Here is a 14,104-nt window from a genome sequence, read left to right on the forward strand (position 1 = left end):
TCGATGGGTAAAAAGTTATACATCTCATTCTTGCTCCAGGGAAGCTGAACATACTTCTTTGTGCTTTGTTACCAGCCATTTGAATCCCTTCTCCCTTGAACTGGCCACTACTTTTCTATATTCATTTTGCTAGTGTGTTTGCTTACCAATTTGTAGAAGCATTTGCTATCTTAGAGATACTAACTCTTTATCTATCATACATTTTAATAATATTTTTCTGAGTCTATATATTGTCTTTTGACTATATTAAGGAAGTCTGCCATGAAATTCTTATAATGTCAAATATGTCTACATTTTCCTTTATATAATGGTCAGGAGTTTCCCAATTAGTTTAGGTAGGCTTCTCTCACCCCAAATATCCAATTTTTTATACCCTTTTAGAGTTTAGGATTCTACATTAGCAGAGCTAAAAAGAATATGAACATTAATCTTAGCACTGTGTTGCTTCCTTTCACATAATTCAGATTAGCACACTCATTGTCGGATATGGTACCACTTCATTCTCAGAAAAAAAATGCCGCAATATTCTACATCCTTCAAAATCCTGATATTAATAGAAATGCATACATATAAACAGTAAGACATTCAAACTGATAAAGTGAGAAATCTGAAAAAAGCAGAAATGTGTACATATGCACCTGAAAATCTCTAGGCTAAACTACATGAAATGCTGTTTTATAGGTCAAGAAGAACAATCATACTGACAACTTCATACTTTTCAACCTAATACTTTAGAAAAGGTACATCTAAAAAAATGACATTATAAAATAATACTCTGCCTTAGAATATATCTTCTTCATTCTTTAAAATGTATCAGCCATACTTTCACATAATTTAAAGTTTAGTAAATTCTGTATAATTGATCTATCTTAAGCATTAAGTTTCCATTGCATCTAAACTGGCATAAAATAAAACGTCATTATATATGGCATGTACCGTTTATACATAAAGTTGATGTAACCCCAACCTCTGCACAAGTTCACCAACATTTTGCTCTTCAGAACAGACTAAATGAACTGAGAACATTTTTTACCGTGTAAGATCTGGGGAGTGATGAGATTCCCCTTGTCTGAGAGCCAAAAGGTCTTGGTGTGACCACAGATGTTAACCTGACTGTATCAGTTTTCTGGTAACTTCTGGGGAGAGAAGCTGAAACACGAGTCGACTCCATTTGTGTGCTCAGTGAACGCAGAGAAGACAAAGAGGTTGGGCGTTGTTCTTCCACAGGACTTTGAGAAGGAAGCTGAATTTCAGTTGTTACACTGTTCTCTCTTTTTGCAAAAGTTGTAGAATCTTCTTTGAGAATTTCTGAAGGATAAGTTGTTCCCTTCTCTTCTGCTCTCTCACTCCGGTAACTTGCTTCTGACACAGTCAGTGTAGGGGGTCGTTTTTCTTCATCCAGCACATCATCAAAAGAATACATTCTTCTTCTCGAAGGAACTGTAGACTTTTGATTTGGGGATTCCCTTAGCAGAAAGAAATGCACCATCACCACAAAGATATGCATTTGACACAGACAGGTGGTAAGAGAGTAATCAACAGATGAAATGGACTGGGAATAAAAAGCTGCTAACCTCACACAAGAATCAATACAACACTTACAGAGCATAAAGATACATATAATTTTTTTTCTTTTCTTTTGAGACTGAGTCTCACTCTGTTGCCCAGACTGGAGGGCAGTGGCGTGATCTCGGCTCACCTGCAACCTCCATCTCCCGGGTTCAAGCAATTCTCCTGCCTCAGCCTCCCAAGTAGCTGGGATTACAGGCATACGCCACCATGGCCGGCTAATTTTTTTTGTATTTTTAGTAGAGACAAGATTTCAATACATTGGCCAAACTCCTGACCTCTCAAACTCCTGACCTTGTGATCCACCCACCTTGGCCTCCCAAAGTGCTGGGATTACAGGCGTGAGCCACCACGCCCAGCAAGATGTATATAATTATCTTTAATGTCCCAACCAAGAAAGAATAATAACTTAATTAAAAAGGTTCTCAAATACTTCACTGGGATATTAATTGTAAAGAGATTTTTAATGAAACAAGGAAATTTTAATAAAGGATTATTCACAAAATTTTATCCACAAGCTTATAACTTTCAAAATTAAAACACTGTAAATATCATGACTGACAACTAACTTGAACCTTCCAAAGTTGTGGATTAATTGGCAGCCTTGTGAGGATATTTTCCTGCAAAAATTTATAATAATTTAGTAAAAATAAAAGATTACAAAAGACCCAGGCTTTTGTGGAGATCAAACTAGTGTATGATTTCATATAGCTTGACAGAACTTGCCAGAACAATTATTAGGGATTAAAAGTCACCATTCGTATTTATGGGAAGGTTCATGAAACACCCTCATCTCTCACATTTAGAAAGGAATACCCACCTCCCAAGCTAACTGAATTGCATCCAAATGAATGAAACTGCTTATCATTCGCCTTTAGGGCAGAAAGCAGATTTGTTTCATTTCACCTGATAGTGTATTTCCTTTTTGACATGATTCTAAAAGCATATTTTCCTTCTCTTCGACCTGTAAATATCCTAATATTTCACAGAATAATGAATGCTTTACAGGAAAGTTTAAATTTAACCTTTATACTGTTATGCTGCAATGCAAAGAGTAAGTAAAACACACACAATTATGTTTATTAAAACTGTCTTTAAAATATAATGAATTGCACTATTAAACATGAAAAAGAACTTTGTTATGTTTTACACAATTTAGTTAAAAGTAAGCTGATTTTATTGGAAGATCTCATTCCTTAATTCACTTAAGAGTATAAAGCAGTGTATTTCCTGCACCCAACATAGCCAACACCATCCAATTCTGCATGTGAATGCGCAATGTAAGAGAAGAAATAATGAACACCTATTTTAAGTTCTCATTTATTTTGTTACTGTAAGTCACTATTTCAACAATGCTTTGTTTTTTCACTGCAGACCAAAATCTTAAATGTTTCTTTGCGTATTTGATTAAAGTTGAATATTGGTGGACACTTATGCCACACTACACTTATACAAAATACCTATTTATAACACTGGCGTCTCCAACCCTGTTACAACGGAGGTGCATTCAGCAATATTACCTGTCCTGCAGCATTTCCTTAAACGTCTTAGAGCTTCTCTCAGACTTCTCAAGTGCCTGCTTTTCAATTTCTTCCCTCTCTTCTTTTTTCTTCTGCAGATCTGAAGTGTAACTTTTTCGACGATCTTTCCATTTTGCAAGGTCCTGACAGAAAAATCACATCAGCAGGGGCACACCTGAATTTCTACACACCCTTTCTAGCAGCCAGAATGTGCCAGAGTATCTTATTACATCACTGAAACTATTCGCTCCAACTGGGTGCCAAGGTGCCCTAATTTTGCTTTTTATAGCCAGCGTTTCTGTACCAAGCCTTTATCTCATGTGTCTGTCTGAAAAACCTGACCTAATAAGATAGACCCCATTTTTGTTTTCCCAGGAAGTATCTGCCTCATTGCACACTTCACAAAGAATGCTAAATGCTTGTAATTAGGTGACAGTTAGTTAGATCAGGAACTGTTTCCAATTCGTTTTCATCTCATTCCAAAAACCTGGCTGTTCTGCGAAACAACATGTTTCACTGGTAAGGCCAAAACAGAAACGCGATTGTGATGGTTAAGCACAGATGCACAGTCTGTCTTTCATTTCACAAACAGAGCTCAGTCCCTACTTTGAGGCAGGCCCAACTGTAGGAACTATTAATACATACATGCATAGGGCGGGGTTCCCCTCAAGAAACTCTCAGTCTACAGGGGAGAGTCAGATATATAAATAAAAGTTCAGTAACAAGTGTGACAGGATTGCATGAGACAGTGGGGTCCTAAGGAGACCATGGGTCTGGTTCTACCTCCGGAAGGGGAGGCTTTGGAAAGGCTTTAACTGGGAAGGCGAGACTTGAGTATGTGATTTCAGAAGGGTTAAATCCTCCTAGGTCAGAGCAATAAGGAACATGCGGCAGGAACAAACCAACACCTGTCCCCCATATCCCCAGGAACGTTAAGTCTAACCTTGCTGGGTGACCCCAGGGACAATCAACCTAATTCAGCTTTTCAATTCTCCCCAGAAACCTAGGCTGGTTCTGAGACCCAGGGGGTTAAGACATTTTGCAAGGTATAAAGTTTTCCATGTCTCCAAAATAGAGAACTGCTCGGAACTGTTAGTGGCATTCCAGTCCAAACAGAAGCGCATTCAAGGTCTCAGACAAAACCGAATTTCACCCCCAGGGCATGCAAAGTACATTTGGTTTATACCCCTTGCAAGCCCACAGAGCCACTCCTGCTTTAAAAACAGCCTGTGACCAATATGAACTCCTTCCAGAAAGAACAAAAGCAATGCGCATTTAGTCCTACAGCATAACTGGCATGAATTTTTATCTGATTTAACCTAACAGATAAGCCCTTAATACTTACTTTCACACCAGAAAATTCACCGTGTATTTTGGCAAAGTGATATTGAATTACTGTTTCTTGACAATTAAATTGAGTTCCCAATTAAAAGAGGCACCAGAATTTAGAAAGGTAGCCAGGGCAGAGGTTTCTTCATTTCAGAGACTATTAATTCCTTTGAAAATTAAGATTTACTTTGACTCCTTTGTTCATGCTATTGCTCAACTCTCACCATAAAGTTGTCCTCAAATTTCTTTGGGTTTGCTCTGATAGTTTGTCTACCGTATTTCTTTGCATTTCTTCAGTTTATCACAATTACTCTATTCAAAAAAATGGTCAAGCTTTTTTTCTTCAGGATCAAAACTAAAGAGTAAGTCTATATCTATATAAACACCTGGATATATGTCAACTCTGCAAAAAACATTTCATTTTGATTCATATTACTGACTTCTTCAGCCAAAATATTGCTCTGAGTTATATTACTTATTTCTCCCCAAATCTCCCTAATTAACTCTTAATTACTAACCCTTTTCATCTTTCCTTACTGATGCCAAGGTCTCTGCCAGAACCCTGTTCCTCTTCTCTCCCTAAACTTTGGCCAGGTCTTTCCCATCAGAAGTATAGTTAATGTGCATATCCCAAATTCAACCACCAAAACAAGTAAATAAGTTCACCATACTGCAAGGAAGCAACTCACATTTTTGAGAACTCAGAGAATATTAGAAAATAAACATTCAGGTATATTTTTCACAATGGCCTTTAAAATACGCAACAATAATAGGAAAAAAAAAAGGTTTAAAAATCTTTGTAAAGGAAGTTGGTCACATTTTATACAGAACTGAATTCTGTAATAGCAAGGAAATGGTCTTGGGTACATAGACTTTAAGAGAAGCAAAGAAAAGTCAAACAAATACACTCTCCCTCCCGCTACCCCCAAAATACTCACATCCTGCCATTTCTGATCTTGTTCTTTTAATTGTGATTTTATCTTCTGCATCTCCTCGTAACGCAGCTGACGCAAGTTTTGAACATCCTCTGCGCTGACATCGCTCATGGACTTACTCCTACAACAAAAAGACTCATGGTTACCACAGAAGTTCACATGACCAGACTTAGGGGTTAAACTGAGGTTGGACTTATATTTGGAAATTCCACCTAAATTTCTACCTAGACACTTCAGTGATAGTGTCACAGAAGTAGCGCTACAGAGATAAATGGTGTTTTTCCAAAACTCAGAAACAAGAGCCTAGCACTCGAGTGTGAATTTTTTCACAAAATAGGTAGATTAGCCCTATACAAGTCTCGAAAAAACTCCCCAAGGTTCATGTTTAAAGAGGTCAATGCATAAAAGGATTACTTTAGGAAAAAAACAGTCACTCTCTTTATTTTCTATCTCCTTCAAAGATAATCTGTTGAGGTTTGGCTGCCTTTTCTGGGCACTCATTAATAATTTAAAGTTTACCTGATATTTTTCTCCTCAAGTTCAATACCATGAATAAATGTGCTGCTGATTCTAAAAGATTCTGTAAGATCTGCCCTACCAGTGCACTACACTTGTTCTCAAAGCACCACAGATAGTTTCTAATAGTCCTTTATAACTACCTCCATAACCCTCTTCTTCTATTAGGGCAACTTGCACGCATTCAACTTGTAACACAAGGATGGACTGAGGTTAAGCTTTGGAAGAGCTCAATCCACAATAGAAACCAATGAACAGAGTGGCGTGTTGGACACAGGTACACGTGTGCTCTCTACATGCACATAACCAAGAGCCGAGTAAACTATACCAGAGGGGAAAGAGAGATTGAGGGTAGTCTCAAGAAAAGGGAGAGGTCAGATCTAAATACTGAGGAGCAAGTAGGAATGCGAGAAAGAGCCTTTGAAGCTCTTTCCCACTGATCTTTTATACTGCACTCCTGACTTTATTTAAGTAACTGTACACCCCCTGCCTGGGCATCTAAATTTTGCCTTCCAAGATGGTGCCATCATTATTTCTTTTAAAGCATGTTTGCTCCTAGCTGTTCAGGAATTCCTAGCTTAGCTAGCTCATGGAATTATTATTTCTAAATGATTCCCAATTCCATAATTAAGGAACCAGTCCTTCCTTTGACTCATTTCCAATTGCTTCTTGAATAAATATTTCTGCATGGATATCCCCTAGGCACTTCTTCAATTGGCAAAGGACTGATTAAAATAATATCTAGAAGGGATTTTGTAAACTGTAACTCACTAAATGCATGGTTATTGTTGATGTGACCAAACTCAATCTTGTCCCCAAACCTGCTTTTCCTCTTGTGGTTACTAATGTTGCCACCTGCCCTCCAGTCATCCACATCTGAAACCTAAGAACCACTTTGCACCTTTGTTTCTCCCTTCTCCCCACTTTCCATTAGTTATCAAGTCCTTTCATTCAGTGTCTCTTTCTTTCCATCTCTATTGCCAACACCCTAGATCAGAGTACAGTCAACTCACCTAGACTTCCAAAATGGCTTCTTGAATTAATACCCAAACTCCAGTTTCAACAAACATCTTTCCTAAACTATTTCCTCTGATTCAAAAGCCCTTTACCAGTATACCTAACTTCTTAATTGCCATTCATACCTCAGGACTCCCGGACAGGTATTTCCAACTTCCTATTCATTCTCCACTTGGAAGTCTAATAGGCCTCAGGTTTGTCACAGAAAAAACCTGATTGTCCCCTTCACGACCTGCTCAGCTCTCACTCTCCTTGTATCAGTAAAGGTCACCTCTATCCTTCCCAACATTAGGGCACAGATCTTGGAGTCATCCCAGATTCCTCTCTTTCTCTCATATACCGTAACTGGTCCCATCAGTAAATCCTGTCCCTCTGCCTTCTAAATGTATCTAGAACACAATCACTTCTTACCACCTCCACCATTACACCCTGATCCAAGTGACTCCTACCTGGATGATTACAATTATTACAATAATCACATCTGCTACCTGGATTATAACAATTATCACATCATCTCCTACCCAGATTATTACAATTATTATAATAATCACATCACATCACCCACCTGGATTACAACAGCCTGCTTGCTTCCACCCCTTCCTACCCAACAGCAGCCAGACAGGTCCTTTCAGACTGCACTCAGATCACAGTACACCTCTACTCAGCACCCACTACTTTCTTCCCATTTCATTAGAGTTAAATTAAAGACAGGTTCTTCCAAAACCTAAGAGGTCTGCCATCCCTGGTTCCTACTACCTCTCTGTGCTCATCGGCACCAGCCCCCACTCTCTCTGCTCCAGCCAACTGGCCTCCCTGCCCTGCTCACACCTCCTGCTTTTCCCCTTGCTCCTCAATCTGCCTGGAATGCTCTTCACCCAGATATCCACATAGCTCCTCTCTCACTTCCAGGCATCTGCTTAAATGTGCCCTCTGTGTTTCCTTCTCTGACCACCTTACCAGAAACAATAAATGCCCCTCTCCCCTGACCCATCCTGTCCCTAGTCCTTTCTCCTTCATATCATTTCTCGCCATCATGTACATTTATTTACATATCACTGCCTTGCCCTGTAAGATTATAAAGCAGGAATTTTCTGATTTGCTTGCTGGTATATCACCTGTACCTGAAGGGGAGCCCAGCCTGCAGTAGGTGCTTGATAAATGTGTTAAATTAATGATCTAGATAATATTCAGCACTTTGATGAAGTCTTCCCAGCTCATCCATATCAAAGCTGCTCTGTCCCTTCTCTCAACCCCTCTACTGCCTCAGCTACAACTTTATCATGGTACTGAACCCTCAGCCTTATGTCTGTTACAGTGCATGTGTGTCTGTGTGTGCACGTGAATGCTTGGATTCTCTTCCTCACAAGTCGTGTGTTGCTTAGGAGGAAAACTTATTAGCAGCACAAGGCATGCAGGATATACTCATTCAATGTCTGTGGTAAGAATAAGGTAGGTTTTCTAACATTTAATCAAGTAAAATTTACTATACTTAAAATGTTTCTAATTCTTTTTGTAAGATTATTATGGCTATCCACAGTTCTATGAAGAAAGTTCTACAGGATTTATTAAGGACTATTAAGGAATAAATTATATCGAGAGAATATATGAGGACATATATGAATATAGATGGATCTATTAATGTAATATATCTAACTAGGTATGACTACTTATAAAATTGATTTGTGTGAATTTGAGAATATAAATTCACCTAAGTCACACTGTGAAGAATGAGGCTATTTGAACTAATACTATGACAGACTCACTAAGAGGAGGCAGGAAAAATTTTTCAAGAACCAGGCATGAGGGGTATCTAGACACTCAACACACGAGATTACACAAACTCCAGAACAAACAACAAAAAAAGGGATGCTAATAGTTTAATAATCTTTTGATGGGAGGAAGGCTAGAAGGCCCAGCAGCTCCCAGGGTTGCTCTCCTTTGGCCCTAATCCTTCTACACCAGGCAATGCTAAGGTGTCTTCCCGTGAAATGTGCTTCTCAAGGGCAGAGGTTGCATTCTTCTCCTGGGTGTCCCCAACACGGAGCAGAGCCTGGCACACAGGCAGTCCTTAATGTGAACAAAGTGAACCAAATACACTCTGGAGTAGACAAGTCCCCGTGTAAGGCAGGAATGTGAGCACGGTTCACTCCCTAGGGTAAAAAACAGTTACCCACATTGAGCCTGCACACATTGTATAGCAGCTGGAGCCAGGCACCGCAACGAGCCAGGAGGGGAGGGCTGCAGGCCCAGCCGTGGTGCCAGTTTTCACCCCACCCTAACACACATCAGTTCGCTTCCGAGCTCCCATTTCTCACCTGCTAAGTGAGGAAGGGATTGTTATGAGAACTGGATTTGACTGTGTGGGTTGCATTTTTAAAACCTTCTGGGGCATATACTAATTCTCATTAAAACGAACATGATTGTTTGGGATCTCCCAAAAGATAACTCTCCAAGCTGCTTCAAATCCGAGAGGTCACCCCAGACCACAGTGATAAAATCCAGAACTTTTGTAGTAGAGGAAGGAGTCTCTCAGGCCAGATCACAAAGAATTCTTCCTTCCCTTATCAGCATTAATGGCATAATATTCAGCTTCTGAGGGCTTACTGTGTGTGCCAGCAACCTCGCCAAGCAGTCTACGTGAATTATCTCAGAGGCAAAGCCCTAGTCCGGTTCTACCACTCACAAGCCACATGTCCTTGGGAAAGCTGCAATATTTGTTTCTCTATCTCCACATCCCTATCTGTTGGCCTCACAGATTTGAGATAAGTACCAGAGATAGCATCAGGAAAATTGTTTGGGAAAACTATGAAGGATTGCGCGGCTCTAGTACGTTGTGTTGAATGAAGGATGATTAACTGGCAAATCACATCATATGTCTCTTACAAGTCCTGCTTCATTTGTATTTCCTTATTTGGAAAGGCTCCAATTTAGAAATGCAACTGGAGTTTTTCCAAAAAATACAGATCTAGCATCTTGCCTTTCTGTTGAACAGAATTTTTTAAAAATAGCATTTAGAAGGAAAAAGAGGAAGTTTAAGGAAGGAGTTGTCAATCATAAACAAGGTTGCTAAAGTCTCACTCTCTTCTCCCACGATGCAGGTTGCCTACTATGCTCCTGGTACTTTTTGGCTAGTTTTAAGGCATTTCCTTTTAGAACTCACTTTCAGGAACTTTACAGGTGAAAATCTAAGGAGTAATGGATCAAAAAGGAGCAGAACGTGGCAAATTTTCTCAAATATAAAAGCATGGATAGACTTATACAGCAAACAGAAATTCCATGATACTAGGGTTAAGGTTCCCCAACATTTGGAGGGAGATAGGAATATACTGATTTATGTACCTCTGAGTGTATTTCCATTAGGTACTACAGGAATTCTCTGAAGAGCAATCAATGCTAAAACTTGGGCAAGAGGCTTTGGAATTACCATACACTAGAATAAAAAGTCAATGTGATGAAGATTTTTCATTTACAGATATATACTCTCAGTGAGGGTTCCTCAGTAGCACCACTGCTGACATTTTGGGGCAAGAAAACTATTTGTTATAGGCACTCCTGTGTACTGTAGGACATTTAGCAGCATCTCTGGCTACGAAGGCACTAGTTGCCAGTAGCGCACACACTCCCACCCACCCAATGGGACAATAAAAAATGCCTCCAGACATTGCCAAACGTCTCCTGGGGGTGGAGGGAAATCCCTAGAAATAACTGACATTGGCTTTTTTTCCCTTTCTTTTTTGGTGTCATAAGCCTTTATAATTCTACAGAATCTTTTGGCCAAACCCATAAGTGAAATGTCGGTGACTTAATTGTCTTTTATTACAACTTCATGTGAAATCAGTGTTCATTTCCTATTAACACTGGCAACAGATTCAACAGCTCAATCACATACAAGATTATTTCTACATATTCGTACAACAAATTTTGTCAAATTGCTTCTGCCAAAACACATGACCAAATTTTCAAGTTTCATGAAACCATACAGACATAAATCCATGCAAGATGAAAGTGCATAGAAGAAATGACTACCACACACAAAGCGTCTTAAAAACAAACAAGCAAACTGACAGGTGTTAAATGCCAAATAAAAAGCAAGCCAGAAATTAACAGTCTCAGACTTCAAAAGATACTGCACATTTCTCTTTAACCCAGTCCTCACAAAAAAGAAAGCATTCATGTTATAGGCAGTTATTTTTCAATGACAGCATGTTGAGCAATAATGGTTTTCCAGGTAACTATGCCAAGCTTGACAACAAACATTATGTTCAGAGAGATATCACCCAGCATAAACATGAAACAGGTTCTAGATTAAAAGCCTACACTTAATCCAATTTAAATTTCTATTTTCTTTTCACTGCAGCAGATCTACTTAAGAAAAGTACCGGTAGGCCAGGCCTGATGGTTCACATCTGTAATCCTAACATTTTGGGAGGCCAAGGCAGGAGGAATGCTTAGACCCAAGAGCTCAAGACCAGCCTACCAGCCTGGGCAACATAGCAAGACTCCATCTCTTTAAAAAAAAAAAAAAAAGCCCTGGTAACTGACAGACTATACAGAAAAATCCTTTGTTATAGATTTGACTTAATTGACTTCAAGTGGTCCAAAACACACTTGAGTTTTCTGAGGACACATTCATATAATAATACTTTCCATTGTTTGACACATCGTGCATTATTCAGTCTCAATTTACAGACAATCTTGCTTTATTTGTGTAGTTACCTTGGCATTGAACTGCATGCAGAACAGCCTTTAAAACAAATATTGTACTATCCGAACAACTATCTTGGGATAGAAAACATTTGCTGCTGTTAGTTCTAATCCAGAAAAATCTTTAGCTTTTCAAGTTTTGGTTTTAGGTTTCTGTCTTCTTTTCTAACTCAGTCATATAATTTACCCCTCACTATGGGGAACACATCCAGCCACTGAAATGGTTGTACATGTTGGCATTCCCAACACATACTTGTACTCTGGGTACTTGTATTCCCTTTAAGAAAAGCAACTATTTCTGAGAGCTGCTTACATTATAAAGTTATATTTAATTTACAAATGAAAATTTTTCTGAAAGTTACAATTCAACATGCTTAAAGCTGCAAAGAGATTTTTAATCAAGTTAAAACTGCTTTCCTATGACTTGAAAGTAGCAAATGCTTAAGCGTCATGCAGATGAGCTGGAAAGGGGATAATGTGCCTTTGCATGGCACACAGAAAGCATGCAGGGACCCTGGTTTTTAAAATCAGTGGCTAACAAGTACTTGCAATTTGTTGCCTATGGCTCAGTTACACCTTTGGCATCTAGAATGGTTACATTGCTTTATGTTTAGTAGCTTCCAACATTTCTGAATTATCAAAATTATAAAAAGCTATCAAAACTAGAGATTCTTATAGATGAAGTAAATCCTTGTAAGGGAAGACACTTAGCTACTAAGGCCTGAGCAGATTAAAACATTTTCATCCTTTAACTCTCTTCCTCTTGCTCAAACACTATTGGCCCTTAGATACACAAAGTTACAGAAAGTTTGGTGGAAAATATTAAGATACAGCCACCTTGTGATTTTGTACTAAGAATGAATAAATGATTTACTATAAATGTAGATTTTGCCTGTAATCCCAGCACTTTGGGAGGCTGAGGTGGATGGATCACCTGAGGTCAGGAATTTGAGACCAGCCTGACCAACCTGGTGAAACCCCGTCTCTACTAAAAATACAAAAATTAGCAGAGTGTGGTAGCATGCAACTGTAGTCCCAGCTACTCGGGAGGCTGAGACAGGAGAATTGCTTGAACCTGGGAGGTGAAAGTTGCCATGAGCCAAGATTGCGCCACTGCACTCCAGCCCAGGCAACAGAGCAAGACTCCGTCTCAAAAAAAAAAATATGTAGTTTTTGCGACAATGACATTAGAAATTAAGAAGATTTTTGCAGTTTTTGAAGGCCAATTTTGCACCATAAACATAACCATATTATACCTTTTTTTCCTAATCAGGAATCTTGAAAATATAATACTTCCAAATACCACCTAGGGAGGATTAACGCATCCCTACTAATGAAGTTCCCAGTGGGCCGATTATATGGATAATGTCAACTGGGTGTATTCTAAACTCGAAGTAAATACTAATATTCTTTTTCCATCGCTGATTTTCTAAAATGTAGTAACTTGGGCTTTAGCATCCATAAATCAGAATTTTAATCCATGTAGCAACCAAATACCAAAATATATATACCTAAACTTAGGCAAGTGCTTTTGTTACTTTTAATCAACTCACTAAATTTTTAAAAAGGAAAAATGAAGGGATGGAGCTAAAGTTTAAATTTTTAATAAAACAATTTTGTCATGCACTGGGCACCAAGACACAGAAATATTGCCATTAGGTTGCAAAACAAACATTTCCCATTTAAAAAATCTCATGCACAGCACACAACATCCCCATTTAGTGACATGCCATGCCAGAAATACAGTAAATTATACAAAGAACAAACAATAGGCACAGATTTTTTACTGTGAACCACATAACTTACCCATTCTCACCATAAATCTTTTGAAAGAGTCTAAGAAACCAGAAAACCAAAAATTAAAAAGTCATTTTTCCCAGTCATATTAGTTTCTAAACATTCAATGTCTTTCACTTAAGAATCTAATTGGAAACGGACAAATCTCAAAAGGTCACTTCTTCCATCACATTCTTGATCATGTCTCAAGTTCTCATCAATTTCCTATCTCAGGAAATTCAGATTAAGCAATATGAAGAATTTCCTCAATTTACTCTGAGCTAACAAATCCATAAGAAAAGCCTTCCCGTTTTCAGGAACTGTTAAGTTAGATTTGGATCCTCTAATTTTATTCAACCTAATCAGATTTGTCCATCCCTAAGTTCCACAAACTGAACATTCATCAAAAAGGCAAGTTGCATAATACGAACTATCAAAATGGCCATGATTACATACACACAAAATTCAGCAGACAACAAATACCATTCATGCATTTTAACATCAATGTTTACACTGAACTTTATAAATAAAAATAAGTTACAAATGATAGTCCAAGAAACCTAGGCCAAAAAAAAAATTTAAGTTAAATGAAATTTGCAATGCCATATTTTCAGGGAAAATTTTACCACCCAAAAAAATCAGACACTCTAAAATGTGAGCAACACATAAAACCAAACTATCACCAGACTGTTACAGAAATGCCTGAACATGAGAAGTCCAGAAATATAAGTTGGAAAA

General features: G+C 38.4%; 1 protein-coding gene across 18 annotated transcripts in view; it reads right to left on the minus strand.

Annotated features, from left to right (window-relative positions):
* Positions 1-14,104, minus strand: part of LOC105481741 (LIM domain 7) — a 233,405-nt gene that overhangs the window by 36,692 nt on the left and 182,609 nt on the right. For 16 of the 18 annotated variants that reach the window (XM_011741471.2, XM_011741468.2, XM_011741465.2 and 13 more), the window contains 4 exons: positions 13,397-13,426; positions 5,357-5,474; positions 3,090-3,232; positions 1,034-1,466 (listed from right to left, as the gene is read on the minus strand). In XM_011741471.2, coding sequence (XP_011739773.2) covers positions 1,034-1,466; positions 3,090-3,232; positions 5,357-5,474; positions 13,397-13,426 — 724 coding nt within the window. The remainder of the gene's footprint in view (positions 1-1,033; positions 1,467-3,089; positions 3,233-5,356; positions 5,475-13,396; positions 13,427-14,104) is intronic. The other 2 variants (XM_011741470.2, XM_011741469.2) reach the window with 1 other exon arrangement.

Source organism: Macaca nemestrina, chromosome 16, assembly GCF_043159975.1.
Source record: "Macaca nemestrina isolate mMacNem1 chromosome 16, mMacNem.hap1, whole genome shotgun sequence".
Lineage (NCBI taxonomy): Eukaryota > Metazoa > Chordata > Mammalia > Primates > Cercopithecidae > Macaca > Macaca nemestrina.